The 23,498-nt window shown below is 38.1% G+C and overlaps 1 protein-coding gene across 1 annotated transcript in view; it reads right to left on the reverse strand.

Moving 5' to 3' along the window:
* Window positions 1–19,368, reverse strand: part of MROH2B (maestro heat like repeat family member 2B) — a 60,882-nt gene extending 41,514 nt beyond the window's left edge. Inside the window, exons 1-12 of the mRNA XM_074354842.1 lie at window positions 19,341–19,368; window positions 18,161–18,222; window positions 16,498–16,608; window positions 12,132–12,291; window positions 11,329–11,427; window positions 8,358–8,512; window positions 6,104–6,244; window positions 5,638–5,730; window positions 5,476–5,545; window positions 4,258–4,371; window positions 2,136–2,209; window positions 403–525 (exon numbers count right to left, since the gene is read on the reverse strand). Coding sequence (XP_074210943.1) covers window positions 403–525; window positions 2,136–2,209; window positions 4,258–4,371; window positions 5,476–5,545; window positions 5,638–5,730; window positions 6,104–6,244; window positions 8,358–8,512; window positions 11,329–11,427; window positions 12,132–12,291; window positions 16,498–16,608; window positions 18,161–18,222; window positions 19,341–19,368 — 1,230 coding nt within the window. The remainder of the gene's footprint in view (window positions 1–402; window positions 526–2,135; window positions 2,210–4,257; window positions 4,372–5,475; window positions 5,546–5,637; window positions 5,731–6,103; window positions 6,245–8,357; window positions 8,513–11,328; window positions 11,428–12,131; window positions 12,292–16,497; window positions 16,609–18,160; window positions 18,223–19,340) is intronic.
* Window positions 19,369–23,498: the final 4,130 nt, after the last annotated feature.

Here is a 23,498-nt window from a genome sequence, read left to right on the forward strand (position 1 = left end):
CACACATGTTTTTCAGGCTATTCATTGAAAGGAACCAGTGCAACAGGTATGGATGTCTCTTGTTTTCTAGAAACAATTACCTTTCTCTGCCCACCTCCAAACCATCCCCAAACCTTTTGAGGCCAGGTTGCTTCCTCCTTAGGGAAAACTGTGATTTAACCTCCCTTGCATTTATTATAAGTTAAAAATGGTATCAGTGAACGGGAACTGGAAACACTAGAAGCTGAAAAATCTATAAATAAAAATAAGACCGAAATACAACTTCTAAACCAGTTACCGAATTGAACCACAGTTTTTTTTTTTTGTTTGTTTTCTTTCTTTCTTTTCTTTTCTTTTTTTAAATCCAGCTGAGTCAACTGCATTTATTTCAGGGCAGAACTCAAACCGGCTCCCTCTTCATACCAGATTCTTGGTGGACATGGCAAACTGGGAGAAGACGTAATCAATCAGTGGCCATCCTTCCTGGGCTTCAATGTAGCATTTTTCACACATGGTTTGGATGAGGAGGAGGGTGGAATTCCTCACCTAGAGTACGGAAAATGCATTCACAACATTTTGCTCTGTTCGGCAGAATAAAAATCTAGATTCTCCTATTGTTTAACCTTCATGGATCATTCAGGGAGAATCTTTCCAAAAAAGAGTATAAATTGAATGATGTGACTAATGATAGATGGAGCAGGAAGTAATCTATAGGCTATGATTTAGGGGTCACTGGAAAAGCTCTCTTTAACCCAAATCTTTCTCCTTATTCCCAAGACATAGCCTCTACTACTACATCCTGTGAAACATTAGCAACTTTGGACTAAAACATTGCCTCGCTTTAAAAATCCTTAATGGAAGGGGGCACATTTAAATAAAGTTTCACAATTCCTTATTCACAAATTCAAACTCCGAACAAGTCTGAAAACTTGGGATTTTGTTTCTTAAATGTGTTCCCATCTCATTGGTGGCAAACCCCAATCTGAATGGCTGCAAAGCTATTTGTAGTCTTTACGTATTCTATGAAGTGTGGGTATGCATACATTTTCTTGAAGAAATATCGATAGGTTTGACAGCGGGCCACAGTCACAGTAATGGTTTTCTAACATCTGAAAAATTGTGAATTCTGAAATACGCCTGGCCCTAGGGATTCGAATAAAGGTTTATGAACCTGTGTTACAAGTTTTTGATAATTTGGCTTCAATTAGTTTATTGGATTGCTTCCCTGGAGGATAGAAAGCTCAGATCTAATTGCTTAGTGAATGGGTCTTTTAATGGAGAGTGGGAAGAAAATAATATTTTTAAACAGGAAGGCAGGGCTACATGGTGGCAATTAGCAGTTAGCATACAGGCACTCAGTGATCGCCCTAAGAGAGGAGACAGAGGTACGTCTCTCTGTTTTTGCCTGAGGAGCTGGCCTTCCCTAACGTTCCCGTGCTATTTTATTCTACTTTAAAATCTACTAGTAATTCTTCGATTGGCTTGGCCAGTTACTGGGTCAGGCCTTTATATTAAATCACTCCATTGTTGTTTATTGCATAGCTTTGGTTATTTTAACCGCAGTTAGTTGGTGACTAAAGCCTCTAGGGGAATTTTCTCCTCTTCCTTTGCTTCTGTGTAGGGCTTTGATCCAAACAAAATATAGTTTTCATACAAATAATACAACAATTGCTAATTTAAAAAATTGTTTCTGTACGAATTCTGTCTTTTCTAACATGGAATACTTTAATCAAATAATCAGGAAATATTGAGCCATCTACTGTGTGCAAAACTTGCTCTAGGTGCTCCCTGAGTGGAAAACAGGGTGTCTATGCTCAGAACAAAGTTCAAGGGTTATTCTCTTCTAGAGGAAGATATGTTATCTTTATAATGAACAATTAATTTCTTAACTATTTGAAGTCTATGGCATGGTGATGTTCAGGGCAAAAATCTTTGTTTTTTCCCCTTACAGAGAAACCCTTGAATTAAATGTGCTTTAGAACTTCACTTTGATATAGCTTATCTTTTGGGGAAAGATACAGTTCTTTTAAAAGGAGAATTGATCAGTGAGCTCTTTATAAAGCATTCTCATAAGCAGATCCTTAAATAATCAAAACCATTTCATTTACTCCTAAAACTGTCATTATCCAAATAAAAGCCCCCATTGATCCTCTTACTTTAATACTGAGGTCACCCATGACGACTTTGACTGTTCTTTCAATTGAAGTGATATGATCCCTCAGCTTGGGCTCTGAAAGAGGGAGAGATTGAGAGGTCTGCTTCAGTAGCAGTACAATACATTTGGATTGATGAAAACCCATTAGAGTTATAGTATGTAACTGCAAAGTCTCTGATCCTTAACCTTTTATGTTATTCAGTTCCCTCCTACCCTCCCCTTTTCCAGCTCTTTAAAGATGTTGATTGCTGTTTTTTGGGTTCTCTGTTACATTTTGTTTCACCTTGTTTAAAATGTTAGATTCTTAAGTGGCTTCAATACATCAAGCCTAATGGATCGGCTTTAAGTTTTATAGACCACTTCATGTTTTTTCTGCCAATTCTCCAATAAATCTCAGGGCAAGCTGAGGTTTTAAAAACTAGTATAATGTAAAAATGAATTATCATACTATATTAAATCCAAGATATCAATTTTATGAGGCATCATTATTTTATATTGCACCCAAAGTGAAAAACTATAGTGGCTGATGATAATTAAAGATGCTATCAATTATAAGATGCATCCCAATAATAGGGAAGTATGTACTTTATGAGCAAAAATAAACAAATGGGATCTAATTAAACTTTAAAGCTTTTGCATAGCTAAGGATACCATCAACAAAACGAAAAGACAGCCTACAAAATGGGAGAAAATATTTGCAAATGATAATACTGACAAGGGACCAATTTCCAGAATATACAAATAGCTCATACACCTTAATATCAAAGAAGCAACCTAATCTAAAAATGGGCAGAAGACCTAAACAAGCAATTCTCCAATAAGAACATACAAATGGCCAATAGGCACATGGAAAAATGTTCAGCATCACTAACTGTCAGAGAAATGCAGATCAAAACTACGAAGATATATCACTTCACACCAGCCAGAATGGCCATCACTGAAAAGTCTACAAATGATAGATGCTGGAGAGGATGTGGAGAAAAGGGAACTCTCCTACACTGTTGGTGGGAGTGTAGATTGGTGAAGCCACTATGGAGGACAGTATGGACGTTCCTTAAAAACTGAAAATAAACTTACCATGTGATCCAACAATCCCATTCCTGGGCATATAACCAGAGAAAAATAAAATGAAAAAGACATATGCACCCTAATGTTCACAGCAGCAATATTTATGATAGCTGAGACATGGAAACAACCCAAATGTCCATCAACAGATGACTGGATAAAGAAGATGTGGTACATATATACAACAGAACAGTACTCAGCCATAAAAAAGAATAAAATAATGCCATTTGCAGCAATATGGATGGACCTGAAGATTGTCATTCTAAGTGAAGTGGGCCGGAAAGAGAAAAAAATGCCATATGACATCATTTATATGAGGAATCTAAAAAATAATAAAAATAATAATAAAGACACAAATGAACTAATTATTATTTATAACTAAGATGATTGATTTCTTGAATATGTGTAAGCACACTTGACTGTCCTTTATGATTGGATTACCGAATTCTGTTGATTCTTATTTTGTAGTTGGCTTTATTCCTTTGATAACTATGTAAGATTAAAAAGCTAAAGCTCTAACCTGTTCTTAGAAACAATTATCAGTCCATACATGTAAACTAAAAAAATGTGCAGTGCACTGTATATATGTATTTACATGCAATATAATGTGTATGTGCAATCAAACTATAATAATTCTACCTAATAAAACTGAAAAAGAAAAAACAAGAAAGTATGTGCTTTTTGGAATTAGATATGAAAATCTTAAGTTGTACTTTTTTCTAAGTTTACTAATTTTTGGAACATTGTGCATTCTTTCTACGCACCCCCTGTTTATTGGCCCACTTAACCAGCTTACTAGTGCTCTTAAATTCTGAATTCAATTCTCAAATATTCTACTCATCTAATGGGTGCATCCATAAATATCATGAAAGAAGCGAGGTAATTGGAAATGCCTGTTTAAAAGTAGTAGATTGTAGACAACTAAGAAAACAGAGCTTCATTTGAATATAATGTTCTATAAACATTCCAAAGACACAGGATAAACTTAGAGAATGCATAGGCTTCAGTTTGCTTCTTTGTACAAAACAGACCACTCCGGCTTCCTCACGATTGCTCACCCTCAGCACTGATAGCCGATCTTAACAAAGACAAGATTCCCGTACGAATGGCTTCATTATTACTTCTCATCTGTTCATCAAAAAATTCCATCAGGTCTGCTGGGCTGGAATGGGCTGCAAGTTTAAGAAATACTGGCATCATAAGAACTCATTTTGACCTTAGGTAAGATATTTGTGAATGGGAAGAGGATAATTCTATGAGGATTGTCAAAGTCACCCTTCAGCTGGTAATTGAATTAGTTTTGTATCCTGACCCTGGGGACTTGGTGCTTCTTCTACAACCTGTATCAGGTATTCTAACCATGTAGTGGGTGGGACTCTGATGTGAAAGCAGGAAGGAAAGGGAGAGAATGAAGAAGGAAAAGAGAGTCAAGGAATAGATACTAAGAGATGACAAGGAAGAAGAAAGGGTGACTTTGGGTTTGACAGAGTTTCAAATAATCTCAAATACCAAGAAAAAAAGCATTTCCTAGCCTTAGGGTTACCAACTCATACTGGTTTGCCTGGAAATAAACCTATGCATATATGGTCAATTAATTTTCACCAAAGGAGCCACGAATATACAATAGGGGAAAGAATAGTCTTTTCAATAAATGGTGCTGGAAAAACTGGGCAGCCACATGAAAAAAAATGAAATTGGATTTACACCAAATACACAAATTAAAACAAAATGGATTTAAGACTTAAACATAAGACCTGAAACTGTCAAACTCCTCAAAGAAAACATAGGGCGTAAGCTCTGTGACATTGGTCTTGGCAAAGATTGTTTGAATTTGATGCCAAAAGCAGAGGCAACAAAAGCAAAAATAAACACGTGGGACTAAATCAAACCAAAAGGCTTCCGCTCAGAAAAGGAAACCATCAACAAAATATGAAAAGGTAACATATGGAATGGGAAAAAAATATTTGCTGACCATATATCCAGTAAGGAGTTAATGTCCAAAATATGCCTGAGACCTTTCTGGTTTTAGAACTGAAAGTTCTATTTCCCTGGAAGTCCTTTAGTCCCAGACAGACCAGGATGACTGGTCACCTTACCTATAGCGCTCCTCTTAGGAACAGGTGGAATGGGGAAAGGCGCAGACTACTGTGAGTTGAAGAAACATTTTGTGTGTATGTGTGAAAGTGACAAAGTGACAGTTTGCACACACTGCATCCTTGTCGTCAGCATCACTTGGAGATATTTTAATTAAAAACCCTCTGGATGCTGGGTCCTACCTAGAATGAGGAAACAGCTTGAAGCTTCAATTTCATTTTCTGTTACTGGCGGCTCTGGAATTCTGCACACCTGGATGACAAATAAAAAATCAGGTGGTTCATGTTAGAAACAGAAAACTGGTGAAAATGAAACAATCAGATTTGACCGCATGGTCTTCTTACCTGGTGGAGTAAATTGATAAAGATAGTTTTTTTCAAGGCTTTCGGAAGACCAACGTCATAAAGGACTGCCGCCGTCAGTATTTGTCTTAGACTCTGGGAAAGAAGCTCTCAAAGGTTAGTTGGAGGCTGCCCACAAAGCAGCAGGACAGGATGTGGAAGGCAGACAGTTACATTTTGTGAGGAGAACACACCCATACATAGCCTTCCTGTGGTTACCAGAATTTCGTAGTGATTCCGGCCTCTCTACCTTGTTCAGTGCCCCAGCAGCTTAAGAAGAAATTCTTTTCTGGAGTCTCCACCCTCCAGCTATACCCAGCTCTTCTCTACTTCATATTTCGCAAGACGTATATAAGTTCAGCTGCCCAAACAGGCCTTTAAGTTCCTCAGGCCCTCTTACAACTTAATATCCTCCAGGACAATTGCTGGTCAACTATTGGCATCAGTTTCTTTAGGGTGCGATGCTCACCTGAGTGACGTGGAAATCAATCTCTTTGTCTTTATACTGGTTCAGGAGCCAGGGGACCTGGCCCAGGGCGTATTCACAGAGGTCTTCCCGGTGGAGGAGCAAGCTCACAGCGGGTCCGTGAGCCTCAATGATGGCCAAAGCCTGCAGAGGCAGCAAACAGATACCGTTTCTAATACTTCATCATGCTTTCTGTACATTTCTCAGAATACCAGGAGCTTTAGATACTTCCCCCCAAAAAACTTTCTCCACTGCTTTCAACCAAGAAAGTTTTCTTTAAAAAATGTTTATGTTCAGATCATTGTATGAGGTAGAGTTATATTTATATTTATATCTACATCTATTATCTATATTGATACTCATTTCAATATTTGCCCAGCTCTTCTGTCACTTTCTTTTTCTATGTTAATAAATTGAAAATTAAAAAAAACTTTGATTCCATATCATTTCGACCCCACTATTATCTTCATTTGATTCTATTTCTCTTTCTTTTCTCTCAGAGCAAAGCTTTTTGAAGGAGTGTTCTGCCATTGCAGTCTCCACTCCCCGCCACCCATTTATTTCTCAATCCACTATAACTGGCTTCTGTTGACATGAAAAATGAACAAGTATAAAATATAAATGCAATATGTAGTGATGATAAAAATTTAGAAATTACAAAGATTAAGATGAAGCAGAAAACATGGTTCCCACAGCAGTCACAGGTAATCACTGTGTGGTATAATTTCAACATGTTATTTCCTTATTTGACTTTTCTTTTCCATCTTTCCTTCTATGTATTTTAATTTCTTAAAGATTGACACCACTCTTGATAGTCCTATATTCTGCTTTTTTTCTACCTAATATTATACGATTTCTTTTTCTATTAGCTACATTTTGTTGTATGGCAAACTACCTCAAAACTTAGTGGCTAGTAATAATAACCATTTATGTCATTCGAGACTGTGTGTCACTTGGGAGGTTCTTCTACCACATTTCCCAGCAGTGGACAAGTTTAAAGATTTTTCTTGCTTGAGCACTACAGAAATGGACTCTGCAGATCTGCCTTTGTTTCTTGAAAATCACTCTTTTCTCATTTTTAAGATCTCATTTTTCTTGCTTAAGCCCTTCTAAGGTTTCTTACTTCTTAAAAAAAAAAAGGCCTGTGTAGTCAAGGCTTTTATTGTGTGGCCAAGATCACCTTTTTTGGTTTCTTTTATTTCTGCTTCTTTATATCCCCTTTCCCCTGTCTGATTGCCCTTCTCCCACAGGACTCACTCAAGTGTGGACGTTACCCTACCTCCAACCTATGCTTCTGTGGGTTTTATCCCCTCTTTAGGGACTGCACCTCCCCTGTAATGGATGACTTCATGGGTTGCAAGCTAAGTTCCAATGTCAAGGCTTTTCCTGTGCTTCCCTCCCTGAGCTCCCTTATTATTTTGTGTACTTTCTGTCTTCCTGTGGGAAGCCAGGAAAGTCGTCAGCAAATTTGCATTGGATTTTGCTTTTGCAGAAAAGACTTCTACAAGATATTTTAAACGTTCCATGTTGGCTCATGAGTTAACTATCCCAGCATGTTAAAAAATAAAAGCTTTAATAGCTCAAAGCACAGAAAAGAAACTGAATCAGAGAAGGTAGCTAAGTGTTAAATCTTTTATAATATAGCAATAAAGAGATCTAAATAGGATATAATTTAGCCTACTTTAAAAAATTGTAGCTATTAAGCAAGACAAGGATGGGATTACATATGTGAATGCACTGTGTAACCTAGTCTTTATAAGGCATTACACTATTTTGAAGCAGTCAAGCTTTCTTTATATGTCATTTAAATTAAATGTGATTTTCCTAGACACAGGAAATTTTGGTAGATTGATGTTTTCCTAGTCAGTGACTCAGCTCAAACATGGGTTATGATATATAAGACATGAAATAGCTGACATTCTATATAATTTTGATCACTTTAGTTATTCATTGTTCTCTCTACACATTGGTATGTCAGTTCCATGAGAGTGGGGACTTGGGTCTGTTTAATCTCTGCTGTCTCCCCAGCATGAAATGATGTCTGGCATGTCATGGGGACTTAATAAATATATCAGTTGAAATAATGAGTAAATAGTGATTTGAAACAGGAAAAACAAAAGATTTAATAAACCTGATAAAAATACAACCCATAGCTTTCCAAAAGAACTAAGATTAATTATCATGTCAAAAAGAGAAGAGGAGGTCCAATTAACATGCAAGGATGGCTAGCTTGAGGCATGCTAAGGCCCCCACTCACTTGCATAGGCGAGGTCGTGGGGACCCACTTATCCATGATATACCGGAACAGCATGAAGATCTTGTCAGAGAGTCGATTGGCATCCAGCCTGGGATAGGGAAAATCCCTCCAGTGGTTGACATATTTATAAATGGCTTTGCTGAACTTCTGAAGGGCTGCATTAAAGAAACAACCACAGAGTGAGAAAAATATAAACATGGGAAGGACCATAAGACAATATGAGAAGGGTGGATTGATGATTATCAAATGTGTAATAGTTTCTATAAAATCTTATGACTGTATCACGTAAATATATAAAAAGTATTCAGCCACTTTAGCGAAATGCAAATGAAAACCATGATGAGATACTACAACCTCCCATCTGGAATTGCTAACATTTCAGACAGTTAGTACCAAGTGTTGACAAGACTAAGGTGCTGCTGGAATTTTACATTCTGTTGGTTAGAGGATGAATTGATACAAACGCTATAGAAAACTGTTCGGCACGATCAACCAAAGTTGAATATGCATTACCTATGATCCAGAAATTCCACTCCAAGGCATACAGCCATTAGGCATGCATACAGATGGGCACTAAAAAACTTGTGCGAGAAGGTTCATATTCATTTTTTTTGTAATAACCTCAAACAAACAAATAAAAGATCCAAATTTTTGTCAACAGGTAGAATGGAAAAATAAATTGTAGTATAGATATATAATAGTATACAGAAATGAAAATGGACTACAGGTACACAAAACAACATGTACAAATCTCACAAATAGGCAAAACTAATTGGTGGTGTTAGAATTCAGGACTGGTTTCCCTTCAAGAGGATGGAGAGGGTGAGGACTGGGAGAAAAGATAAGGGGGGGGGGGCTTTTAGAGTGTTAGTAATATCTAGCTTCTTGACCTGAGTGGTGGTCAAATGGATAAATTTAGTTTGTGACAACTTATCAATCTGTATACTTCTGATTTGTATGTTTTTCTCCATGTCTGTTTTACTTTAATACAATTAAAAAATCCTGGGCCTGCAAAAATATCATTTTGGCTACTTATCCATGTATATTTACATCAAATGCATTAAAATAATAATATTTTTTCCTTCAGCTCCTCATGCTACCCCTTTCATTAGATAGTAAAAAAAATAATTGCAGTTTGCTCTCTGAAGGATACTGCATGTGCAAACATCATAGAAAATATCCCAAGTATCTCAGCCTTGGAGCTGGTAATTTATCAGTTCATTCCCATTCCCTCCAAACTCTGATAATCTCATGTTGTATTTTATCAAATCCATTGTGTGTGTGTGTGTATCTTGCACTGGCCTATAAACTAATGAGAAAGGATGGTGTCTTGTCTGTTGATGGTAGCCGAAGCAACAAACACAATCTCTGTTTATTTGCCAATTTGATTGAATGCATAGATGGCTGGCTGGCTATTAAATTTTATATCTTTTTGGGGGTGGTGGGTATAGCTCAGTGGTAGAGCATATGCTTAGTATATACATAAGGTCCTGGGTTCAATCCCCAGTACCTCCATTAAAGAAATAAATTTTACACCTTTTCTTTAGTGGCAATCAGATCAAAGTTGTTTTAGGGCCAAAGGGCACTTAGGTAACTTTATAACACAAAGACAGAGAATTCCCTTACTCATTGCCATGATGATTTCTGGTTTTATTTTCTTTTATCTTCTTGGTTATTAGTATTGGAGGCAGAAATACTATTAGAGGCATCAAAGTTTATTTGCGGGAACACAATGTTAGCTGATAGTGAAAGTAAGTAGGGAAAAGTAAAAAGTATTGAAAAATGGGTTAATCTAGTGTAGTTGTTGGAGTCTTTGAGTCAAACTCATAGTTCAAATCTTGGCTTTGCCACATACTGGCTGTGTGATTGCAGGTAAGCTGTTTAACTTTTCTAAGCCTCAATTTTCTCATCTGTAAGATGAATGGAAAATGTTATCTACCTAATATTGTGTTAGGTAGGTCACTGTGAAGTTTAGATGAAATAATGATCTTAAAATACCTAAGGCAGTTCCTAGACACACAGTAAATTCTCAATACACATATTAAAATTTCAGATATACATATTTACCTTCATTGAGGACATAACAGGAGGGAATGGGCAAAATAGAACAGAAAAGAAGAGGTTGGTAGGTAAAGAAGACACTTTGGACAGCCTGGGCTTTAAAATATCATAAAATAGTAGTGCTGGGGATGTCAAAGGTGGAAGGGATCTTAGCAATCACTTCATTTGTTGTTTTTAGAGGTGAGATTGAGGTTGAGAGAAGGGCAAGGTCCCATGATGGCTCAGTGGCTGATCAGAGACCAGAGTCTAGGTCTCGAGACTCATTCAAGAAGCCTTTCATTGTGCTGTAAATGCTTTTTCAAGGAATTCCAAGGCTTGTTCTTCTCTGTAGACTGTTGATTACTGTAGATGCATCTCAGTTTGGGGGTAGAAGGAATTTGTGACCGTAATTTCCTTACCAATTTTCCTTGACTTTAGGATTGCTTGTATTTTGATTAGATGGTTTGCTTATCATTTTCATGACATTGCATTATAAGAAGATGCCAAAATTTAGCCTATGACTAAGAGCTGGTGAGCTCTCATGTTCATTGTAGAGAAAGTGTGATCTAATTGAAGAAGGCTAATAGAAATGGACACAGTGTAGGGGAGTGGAAAGAATATAGATGGGGTGGTCATATAGACCTGAATGCCACCTTTCCATCTCATTGGCTGTCACCACCTTGAGAAAATCGCTTAACTTTCATGACCCTCAGTTTCTCATCTGTAAAATGGGTTAATAATACTTACCTTTCAGAAATGCTGTGAGGATTGACAGCGATCACTCCCTGCAGAGGGCCTTCCATGTGGTAGGCACTCAATACCTGGTGGCTACTATTACTACAAAGGACAAGACTGGAGTAAAAGGAAAACTCAGACATTTGCTCCATTCATAGTCTGGTCTTAACAAAGAGGAAACCACAGGGATACCCACCGATACAGAACGCTCCCTTCATCCTTTCCTCCTCGACCAGCCTGAGCATGGTTTGCATGGTGAGCAGGGTCATCATCATGAAAGGAATGCTCTGAGACACTGCAGTGAGGGGCACAAGAGGAGAAGGACGTTACCTCCCCACGCTGGGGAGCTCTGTGACTCCCCCTCACGTCAACAACAAGCCTGTCAAGGCTGCATGAGGGAGGCAGGTGAGGTGCAGCAGCAGTCGTGCTCCTCCATCCCCTCCCCCCTCCCCCACCATGATGCCAGGCTGTCGCTAGAGAGTCAAGGGGTGGTTGGTTTAAAATAAGATACTCAGTATAACAGCCACCTGTACCTGTTGTTTAGTAGCAATTACTGACTTGAATAAGATTATATTAATGTTCACCCCCCCACCAGAACTTGCCTGTATCCCCAGGACCTAGCACAGGTGATGGGGTCTCAATAAATATCCATTAAATAAAGTGGTCTAGAAAAAAACATCCTAAGAACCCCTTACTTCCTGCAAGAATTCAGTGGTTTGCAGAATACGGCTTGTGAAAACATGTTTCTGGAAACACAAAGCCAGATGATAGGGAAGATGAGGGTGGGGGAGAGTCCAGCCAAACTCAGAGCAGTGTGGACCCACGACTGGCCAGCAGGCTCATCCATGCTCACGAACAACCCCCTAAATCCCTGTCAGTATTCTCTAGTCCAGAAGCAGTTCGACCCCTCTCCCTTCTGCTTCGGCTCCCATCTGGGTTTAGACGGTTAGTCAGGGTGACTGTTTCCCAGGGAAGATGTGGACAGCAGTCCCTCCGTACCATAGCTGGTTGCCAGTTCAGCCAGGGCCAGCACAACAAACTCATTTGGTAGCTCCAGGATCCTGAAGTTACTTTGTACTTCATACATCACAGAGTTGAAGTCATGTGCAGCAAGAGACACCAGCACCTCACCAGCTAGCATTCTGATTTCTCGGAGGAGCTGACGAAGAAATGGAAAATAACAGTAACAACCACAGGAAGAGCAGAGCGAGTCAGCAGAGGGGAAATAGTTTACATAGTATTTATACCTTTTCCATGGAGCGAGAACAGGCTGTTACAGACCCAGTGGGGAAGGCTCTAACATAGGTGGGAGCAGCCAGCAAAGCAGAAGTAATTCAAAAGTCACCTCAACCCAGTTTTTAATAGAGTTCTTGTAAACTTGACGCAATACACGTTTCTTGGTACGATATCAGGTACTGTGAGTGTTAAGACTGATGTTTTCTGTTTAAGTGATATGAATTACTGAAGGGAATGGAGAAAGAAAAACAGTGAGGAGTCTAGAGCTTTGGGTTTTAGCATTGTCTTGATCTAATTATCCTTGATGTTAGAGCTATTTGGAGGAACTTCTGCTTTTGGTAACGGTGGATGAGGCAATTTGATCAACTTTCCTGCTAAAAAGAAAAAAAGTGCTGGGCAAGATATTAAAAAACATACTCATAAAAACGTCAAAGAGATCACAATATAAAGTGGAGTTACTGAATTGAGATCTGGGCAAGGTTGGAAATCCAGAGAGATAAGCCCTGCTTTTGAGGCTGCTTTGCAGCATTTGGAACAATAGTAAGAATTCATTGCCAACCAGTGATGAGAACCTGGTCATCCTACTTCTCATCTTTGGGGCTAAGACCCCAAAGGGCTACATTGAGATGAAAGGTGAAATTGGCTCTCTTTTACAAAGGGTTAATGAAGCCAGGAAAAGCTTTCAAATCTCAGAGAAATGTATCTCTAACTATGAAATAGCATTACAGGTGAGTAGGGGAGATCTTTGGGGATTTTCCTAAGAGCCCTCAAATTCCTTGCAGGATATTTGGTCCTATCCAAAATGTCCATAAGACATTTGGGCCACACCAAAAAGAAGCTGCCTAGAAAAATCTTAGGCTCTGAAATTAATCACAGATTTTTTTGTGTGTGCCCTTGGCAGGTAAACAAGTAAAAATCCTTTCTGGAAGGAAATAACTATCTCAAGACTCAAATTATTTCAACAAATAATTTTTCAGATACAATGCCTAGTATACATGGATAATTAGGCATATGAACAAATTAGAATTCACGTGAGAGTCTAGAAATCTGGGTTCTAGTTATTTGTCCTGTTGATAGATAGCTGTTACATTTTTAAAAAAAGATTTTTTAGCATTTTATATATATATGTATTTTATTGAAGTATAGTCAGTTTACAATGTGTCAACTTCTGGTGTACAGCGTGTTTCAGTCATACATATACATACATGTATTTGTTTTCATATTCTTTTTCATTATAGGTTACTACAAGATATTGAATATAGTTCCCTGTGCTGTACAGAAGAAACTTGTTGTTTATCTATTTTATATATAGTAGTTAGTATCCACAAATCTCCCAATTTATCCTTTCCTACCTCCTTTCCCCCGGTAACCATATATTTGTTTTCTATGTCTGTGAGTCAGTTTCTGTTTTGTAAATAAGTTTATTTGTGTCTTTTTAAAAAAAAATTCCACCTATGAGTGATATCATATGGTATTTTTTTTTCTCTGTCTTACTTCATTTAGAATGACGATCTCCAGGTCCACCCATGTTGCTGCAAATGGCATTATTTTATTTTTTTTCTATGGCTGAGTAGTATTCCATTGTATAAGTATATCACAATTTCTTTATCCAGTCAATGGAGGTTTAGATTGTTTCCAAGTCTTGGTTATTGTAAATAGTGCTGCTATGAACATCGGGGTGCACACGTCTTTTCAAACAGGATTCTGTTCGGACATATGCCCAGGAGTCAGATTACTGGATCATATGGTGAGTCTAGTTTTGGTTTTTTAAGGAATCTCCATATTGTTTTCCACAATGGCTGCACCAAACTACATGCCCACCAACAGTGTAGGAGGGTTCCCTTTTCTCCACACCCTCTCCAGCATTTATTGTTTGTGGACTTTTTAATGATGGCCATTCTGACTGGTGTGAGGTGATAGACTCATTGTAGTTTTGATTTGCATTTCTTCAATAATTAGTGATATTGAGCATTTTTTTCATGTGCCTATTGGTCATTTGTATGTTTTCATTGAAGAATTGCTTGCTTAGAGATCTTCTACCCATTTTTGATTGGGTTGTTTGTTTTTTTGTTATTAAGTTGTATGAGCTGCTTGTATATTCTGAAGATTAAGCCCTTGTCAATTGCATCATCTGCAAATATTTTCTCCCATTCCATAGACTGTCTTTTTGTTTTGCTTACAGCTTCCTTTGCTGTGCAAAAGCTTATAAGTTTCATATGTTTATTTTTGTTTTTATTTCTATTGCCTGGGTAGACTGCCCTAGGAGAACACTGCTAAGATTTATGTCCAAGAATGTTTTGCTTATGTTTCCTTCTAGGAGGTTTACAGTGTCTTGTCTTATGTTTAAATCTTTAAGCCATTTTGAGTTTATTTTTGTGTAGGGTGTGAGGGAGTGTTCTAACTTCATTGATTTACATGCTGCTGTCCAGCTTTCCCAACACTGCTTGCTGAAGAGACTGTCTTTTCTCCATTGTATATTCTTGCCGTTTTTGTTGAAGATTAATCAGCCATTAAGTCTGTGGGTTTATTTCTGGGCTCACTATTCTGTTGCATTGATCCATATGTCTGTTTTTGTGCTAATATTACACTGTTTTGATTACTGTAGCTCTGTAGTATTGTCTGAAGTCTGGGAGGGTTATGCCTCCAGCTTTGTTCTTTTTCTTAAGAGTTGCTTTGGCAATTCTGGGTCTTTTGTGATTCTATATAGATTTTAGGATTATTTGTTCTAGTTCTGTGAAAAATGTTCTGGGTAATTTGATAAGGATTGCATTAAATCCATAGATTGCTTTGGGTACTATGGCCATTTTAACAGTATTAATTCTTCCAATCCAAGAGCATGGGATATCTTTTTATTTCTTTAAATCATCTTTAATTTCCTTAATCAATGTTTTGTAGTTCTCTGCTGAGTCTTTTACCTCCTTTGTCAGGTTTATTCCTAAGTATTTTATTTTTTGATGTAATTTTAAAAGAGATTTTTCTTTTTACTTTCATTTGCTGATATTTCATTGTTAGTGTAAAGAAATGCAACAGAGAGATCAAACTGTGGTTACCAAGGTGGGAAGGAGGGTGAGAGGGATAGATTAAGAGGTTGGGATTAGCAGATACAAACTGTAATGGAAAATAATCTGAAAAAAAAACCCCCAAAACGTACATATATGTATAATTAACTTGCCTTGCTGTATACATGAAACTAACATTGTAAATCAACTACACTTCAATTAAAAATTTTTTAAAAATTAAAAAAAATGCAGCTGATTTCTGTATGTTAAATCTTGTATCCTGCTACCTTGCCAAATTATTTTATCAGCTCTAGTAGTTTTTGTGTGGAGCCTTTTGGGTTTTCTATATATATTATTATGTCATCTGCATATAGTGACAATTTTACCTCTTCTCTTCCAGTTTGGATTCCTTTTATTTCTTTTTCTTGCCTGACTGCTATGTCTAGGACTTCCAATACTGTTGAATAGAAGTGGTAAGAGTGGGCATCCTTGTCTTGCTCCAGATTTTAGTGGGAAGGCTTTCAATTTTTCACTGTTGAGTATTATTTTGGCTGTGGATATGTCATAAGTAGCTTTATTATGTTGAAATATGCTCCTTCTATACCCACTTTGGTAAGAGTTTTTATCATAAATGGGTGTTGACTTTTATCAAATGCTTTTTCTGCATCTATTGAGATGATCATGTAATTTTTGTTCTTTCTTTTGTTGATGTGGTGTTTATTGATTTCTGTATGTTGAACCATTCTTGTGTCCCTGGGATGAATCCAGCTTGATCACAGTATGTGATCTTTTTTATGTGTTGTTGTATTTTGTTTGGACAGCTGTGTTACTTTGAAAACAACCTCTCTTAAGTGTCAACTTCCTCCTCTAAAGGTGGATTGGATATTACCTCTAAAGTCTTTTTTAGCTCTACCTCAGTTTCATCATCTGTGAAGGGGTATATAATAGGTGCTGTAACAGTATCCAAATTACCATGAAGAACAAGTAAAAGTGATCTGTGGTCCTGGAAGTGATGTAGAAAAAGATTATGGTTCATAAAAGTTTATGGAGCCATCTATATGGGTGCAGTGGGTCACTTAAAGACGTGTTCCTGGCCCTGACGCTGATTCATCATCAAAGATCAAACTTACGCTGTCATCTCGCATGTCCTTAGAAGCATAGTAAATCAGCCTTTGGACAATTGCATCATCCAAGATGTCAGTATTCTGAATGATGGAAGTGAGATGACTATAAATGTCTTCCTGCAAACATACAAAGTTATATACAGAAATTTGAGTTACAAAACTAAAGGAATCAGATAAAGTCCAAATGAATAACACCATTAAACTAATCAATGTATCTCTGCTACACAGTGTATTTTATATATCCTAACTGGGGCTTCCTGAACATAACATACATCTTTAGGAGTCAAGGCTTATATGTAGAGCAAAGTCCCTTCTAAATACTATTTTAACTTGACTACATTTCTATGGCAAAATCTAACTGAAGGCAGGGGCGGACTACCTGACTTAGCAAATTCTCTCGAAACTCATTGCTGTAGGGGACTCAGGGCAATGGAAATGCCCAACAACCTAACTGTTGCTCTGACTACCAGGAAACGAATGTGGCATTAAGGAACACAGTGCAATCCCCCAAAGGCTGATAAGTTATGAAACTTGTTCCTACAGGGGATTTATTCATTGCTGCACTCATGCCTTTGTGGAGAAGAAGTTGTGGATCCTTTTCCATAGAGCTGCAGCCTCCAGGAACTGTGTGGCTTGAGCAGATGCTGTGTATGACAGCTCTTCTAAATCTCTTAGGTGGCTACATGGCCTTTGGAAGATGAGAGACTGATGTTCTGAAATTTCCAAGAGCCTCAGGCATGTTACCTGGAGGTACTATGCCTATGATTGGGTGTGAAATAACTCACTTTGCCTAAGGGAGTCTAGTATGCACTTGGGTTGAGAACCACTGGATTAAGAGACAAAGGTTTAGGTGCTGTCCTTTACAGGGAGGCTACATTGAATCATGATTAGGAGCATTATCTTGGAGTCAGACAGACTTGTATTTGGATACATTCCTGCCGTCCTTAGGCAAGTCATGTAACTTCTCTGGGCCTCACTTTTCTTAGTGTTCAAATGGAAATGGCGACTGCTACCTCATAAAGTTGGGAGGAGTGAATATAATATGACGCACTACTGTTTCGAAAGCTTCTAGCTCTCTGCTCCCTGGATAAGTGTTCAGTGAAGAGTGGCTATTGCTATTTTACAGAAGGTTATGAAGCCAGAAAAGCCTTCAAATCTCAGAGAACTAAATCTCTAATTGTGAAATAGCATCTCAGATAAGTAGGGGAGATCTTTGGGGATTTTCATAGGAACTCTCAAATTCTTTGCAGGACATTTGGTCCTGTTCAAAACATCCACAAGATATTTGGTCCACACCAAAAAGTCCGTGATACATTTTGGATGGGACCAAAGGTCTGCTAACCCTCAAATTACACCGGAGGAGGCTCTAATCTAATCAGGTTGTACGTGACATCCCCCTCTTCCACATCTATCTGTATATGGTTAGGGAAAGGGGCATTCTTTTGTTAGCTTTTAGAATTGTATACTCTGAATCCTCAAATGCCAAATACCATTACTTAAACATGACAATGACTTCAATTATAACTGCCTTTTTTGAAAAATTGAATGCCACTTAAGAAGCCAGAGAGAAAAGAGGAAGTTGAGGCAAAGAGGGATGTAGGTGAAAAATGTTGCAGTAACTGGACTAGAAAAAGTGAATGGGGAAGAGATTGTTCTCTATTTTCCTTACCTTGCTAATATCATCTTCCTTATTCAGCATGCCGAGAGTGAGGTTAATATCTCCAAAAATCTCTAAAATGTACAGAAAAAGAAGCATTAAGTATGTGCTGAAATGCCTTCCTATTAATTGCTATGCAACAGACACAGAAAGCTTATTTCTCATTTTCTCTCTCTCCTTGTCTCTTTCTCCTTCTTTCCCCTCTCCCCCTTTCCCACTCTTCCTTTCTAGACTATCAGTGTTTTGATAGCAGGAACTGTGTCTGATTCTTATTTTGTGTACCTGAGATACTTGAAAATAGCAGATGCTAAGTTTTTTTTTTTTTTTCAAAACCTGAGTTAAATGTGGAGTAGGAGAGAAAAGATGCTAGATTCCTATTTATCTCTCCAGTCATATAGGCATCACCCTATATCCACTTTAGCAAAGCTCAGCTCTCAGATTCCATGGCTGACTCCCTTACACATGACTTGAGTGGGAGAGGGCAACAGTGTAACATAGTTAATTTCCACTCCTTCCTCAATGCTCCACCTTATTTCTCCACATCCTCTTTCTCTCTGTCTTCCTTCCTGGCTCTCTGCCAGGTCTCTCTTCTGGTTCCATGCTCATGGAAACGTGCTCTTTTCTGATAATGACCTAACTATTTTTGACTTGCACTTTCCAGGAATTATTTGAATAAAACTCTTTGGAAAACTGAGAAGACATATTTGAGTCAAAGATATTGAGCAATTTCATGCTATGTGGAAAGTTGGCAGGAGGGATACTTCTGGATGAGGTGAGTTTCCACAAGGCTCCAAATCAAACAACATAACTGTTGGATATAGCCTTTTTTTTTTTTTTTGGCAAAGCAGAGTATTTCCAAAGGACTCTTTCAGTATTTAAGATTAAACAAGAAACTATCTTTCTTTGTGTTGTAGTCACTTTCTCCTCAAGTGGACCAAACATTTTTAAAGAAGGTAAAGCACAATCATCTCTCAAGCTCCTAGTCTGTCATTGGTCCTTTACAACCCATGTGATTTTATTATTTTGGAATAAAGGGAGAATAGAGACAAACGATCTTACTTTAGGATAGCTTTTCATAAAACCTTTAAGGTGTGCAGACCCTCCCTTAACGATGCATGCCATGCCTCACCTCACATACACATATGGTCACAGACACAAAACGCCTGACTCCTCAGGATCTGATGATGCTTACCTGCAGATTCATCCACGTCCTCAGCCATGGCTTGGCTGTTTCAAGGTCTCTAAGAGATAGCACCTAAGTATCAGGAATAGTAAGGCTAACAAATCGAAGAAGCAGGTCAGCAAGTTTCTCATATAAGGTTCACATAAGGGTCTCTAAATCAAAGTCCCTCCTCCACTTGACTGGCACAGTGATCTGGAAGTTTCCAGCGTTGGGCGGCTGCAGAGGAAGATGATGCTGTGTTCTACCACTCTGACATTTTCTTGCTTCTGAGCTCCTGCTGACCAACAAAATGGCTTCATCTCACTGAATGTTGTCCCTTTGTTGGAGACTGGAGTATCTGAGAAGGAAGAAATTAGAGACTGAAACTGAAACCATTTTCATAGATCAAAGGAGTTCTTCTCCCTAAACCTGGGTCCATTGATCTCAAATTTGGGAATGGTTTCCCGTGGTCACTTGACTGGCCTGGTGTTGGTAAAGCCTTTATGGTGACCTTGTTGGTTGTTCTACTTGGTGAAAGTAAGTCACACAAACTGGGCATGCTCAGTGGACCGGAATGCCCACAGGGGCAGTTGAGTGGAATGTCCAACTGACAGCAGCAAAGGAAAATCTTCTCAACCTCCCTCCCCAACCACCCCTTCAGCCTCACCATCACTGACTTGATCTGGATGCTGCCCTCACTCTGGACTCAGGCTTTTTTTCTCTGACTCCATTCTCTCTTGTTTTCAAATCATTCTTTATTCAGACCTCTTGACTATAATGCTTTCAACTTTACTAGTACATAAATCTGGTCTCAATGCCCCGCTAATCCTAAATCTCTATACACCACAATTTCCAGTTGTACGTCCAGACTGTATGTTAATGTGGCAGATGTCAGAGAGTGGGAAGAGGGTACCAACAGTCTATAGGTCTGGGTGTGAAAGGGGCTGATGAGAAGGGCTCATGACAATGCTCTGCTGCTGCTGCTGCTTCAGTTATCTTCCCTTCATTACTGAATAGTTCAGATTCAAAAGTTGAATGCTTCCAGCTAAATCTTTGGATTCATCATTCTTTTCATAGACAGGTATTTTGCACTGAATCTATTCACAATGGCCCTCAGTAGGTTGGTGCTTGAAAACACTTTCAGCTTCCCAAGCCAGCACCGCTACTTCTTAGAGTGTGGTCCACAAGTATCTTGTAACAGGAATCTCCTGGTGTCCTTATTTAAAATGACCAGTCCCAATGATACCGCAGACCTGGTGAACTACCGAGGGGGCTAGAATCTGTATTTTTAATGAGTACCCCTGGTGATTTTTATGTTCACTGAAGTCTGAGAAGCACTGGCCAAGGTCCTTGTGCAATCCCCCATTAGTGGATAATTGAAAATTTGGCAGTTACTTGAAAGATGCTCATTGTGTTTGGGCAAGAACAGCAGCTGCTCATCTCCAGAACCATGATTCACTCACCTGTTGGAGAAAAGGCAGAGAACTGGTGGGTCAGAGAGGTACCGAGGTGATGAGAGGCAACCCGAAACTCTTAATGTCTTATAGGGAAACAAAAACATTGAAAATGGTTTGCTCTTAGAATCTTAAAGAACAATGCGCAATAGAATCAATAATAAGAAAGCCAGCCATTTAGGTTATTGTAATAATCAGTTTCTTATTCTTTTTGTGAATAGTGGCAAATGAATTTTTTGAATGTCTGTACATAAAGATTTTACTGATTTCGTAGAAGTTAGGAGATGATTGATTTATACTGACTTTGCAATTTATTCATCACGGCAATCAAAATGCATCCTTTTGCTAAAGATTCTCTAAGATACAGCAATTTACCCATGGATCTCTCTTTTCATAAAGTGATACTGTAGATAGATTTTTAAAAAGTCAAACCTCAAAACAGCAAACTTGCTGTCATTTTATTCTGTTTTTCTGGGCTTGCTTTTGTATTTCCCCATTATTTCTTACTCTTCTCTTTATGGTAGGCTAGCGTAATATGGGTTTGATTTCTCCGAAGGCCTAGAAACATGTTAAACCCTAATTCTCAAAGCTAATAGGATGGCATGTGCTAACTAGTGAAGTATTGTTTCTAGATATTTGATTGCAGGGGAGTTGATTTTCAACTTAACTAAAGGATTGGGGTGTCTCTCTGGGTGTACCCAACCCCCTTTCAGTGTAACTTGTCAAATGATACTGTCCAACCCCAGGAGTACTACGTTCCCAAATGACATTTTATTGGACAAGAATATCAATAAGGCAGTAAAGGCAACATATAAAGCTATGAGAGAATAGATACACAAAAATTATAAAAATTTAAATTTTGTGAAAATAAAATTTAAAATTTTTTGTGGTTTTCATGGTTTGATTATAGAGTACAATTCATTTAAATCTTGACATGAATCCTTTTATTCTTTAAATGAAGTGTTGGATTTTATAAAATATATTAAAAATGAAATTAGGTTCTGATTTTTTTGGTTGTTAGTTTCATGATATAAGCCTAATCCTTTGCTGTTTACAACCTAAAGTATGCAATTTTTAAATCTGTTTCTATTTATTGATTCTTTTTATTCTTTTTATTGATTTTTTTTCCTGCTTCTTGAATGTGTTTTGTTTTTCACTGGATGACAGATTTTATGAACTTTTCCTTGTTGGGTGTTGAGTACTTTTTAACTTAGTTCTGTGACACAGCTAAACTACTTGGAAACATTTTGATCCTTTCCAAGGTTGCTTTTAAGTTTTATATAGTGTGAGGATCAGGCCATCTTAATATAGGGCAAATCTGGCCCCACTACTGAGGTGATGTCTTTCTGAGCATTGTCTCATGAATTATGAAGATTTCTACTCTGGCTGGATTCTCTGAGAATTCAATTCACTTCTAACACTATCTACCCAAAGATAGCATCAGATTCCACAGGTATAGGGCTCCGTCCCCAAAGACTGCCCCCTCCTCCCCGCCCCCACTTCCCCTCCACTTTAGATGCCAGTCACAAGCCCAGGTTATTACCTGAGCTTCTGGCCAACAGACTATAGATCAGAATTGCCCACAACCCTCCTCTAGAATTCCACTAATTTGATACAGTGGCTCACAGAACTCAGTGAAACATTTTACCTACTAGATTGCTAGTTTATTATAAAAGCTATATAACTCAGAAACAGCCAGATGGAAGAGGGCATAGGGCAAGATATAGGGAAAGGGCCTGGAACTTCCACGCTGTCTCCAGATGAGCCCTCTCCCACTGATCAGCATCCTGGAACTTCTCTGAACTCTGTCCTTTTGGGTCTTTATAGGGGCTTCATTACATGGGTGTGATTGGTAAACTGTTGACCAATGGTGATTGAACTCAACCTCCAGCCTCTCTTCCCTCTGCAGAGACACCATGGGGTGGGACTGAAAGTTCCAATCCTCTAAGCACACAGTTGACTCCATGGGCAACCTGCCCCCATCCTTTGGTGCTTTCTAAAATTACCTCCCGAACACGACAAAAACTTCTTTATCACTCTCAACACAGGAAATTTCGAGGGTTTGGAGAGCTTTGAGCCAGGAACCATGGGTGAAACCCAAATACATCTGACTACAGATACACTGAATATATTTTGGTCATCTGAATATTGGACACATACATATATTAATAAATAACAATATTGCATATGGTTTTAAGGTTAACATGAAACAAAATCTACTACTGCCTACTGTGACTTAACAACATGTGAGCTATAACAGAATAATTATTTCCTTATTTACAAAACATTGGTGCAATAACAAAAAATAATAAGGAAAAAAGAAAATAAGCTTAAAGACAGCAATACTGTACATTTTCAGTCATAAACAATTGCCTTATAAAGACAAACCTGCACAACATAAGAAAGAATACTTTTAAAAGTGCACACCCCTGTGTGTGTTTTTGTGTCTGTGTCTGTGTGTATATATACCTTATTTGCACTAAAAATTGGCAGTGTATCTGATTCACAAGTTATAGAATTTAGACAGATTTATAGTTCTGAAGTTGGCACTTAAATATTTCCCTTGCCTGTCAAGATGTGTCATTTTTAAGATTTATTAAATGAGTACCATATGCACATCTAAATTTAGACAGTTTTATTTAAGCGACTGAATTAGCAGTTCTCACAAGGGCCATTTTGCCTCAATTTGTGCTGACTGCCCTGTGGTTAGATGTAATTTTCTCCACTGAAAGAG

This window comes from Camelus bactrianus, chromosome 3 (genome assembly GCF_048773025.1).
Source record: "Camelus bactrianus isolate YW-2024 breed Bactrian camel chromosome 3, ASM4877302v1, whole genome shotgun sequence".
Classification (NCBI taxonomy): Eukaryota; Metazoa; Chordata; class Mammalia; order Artiodactyla; family Camelidae; genus Camelus; species Camelus bactrianus.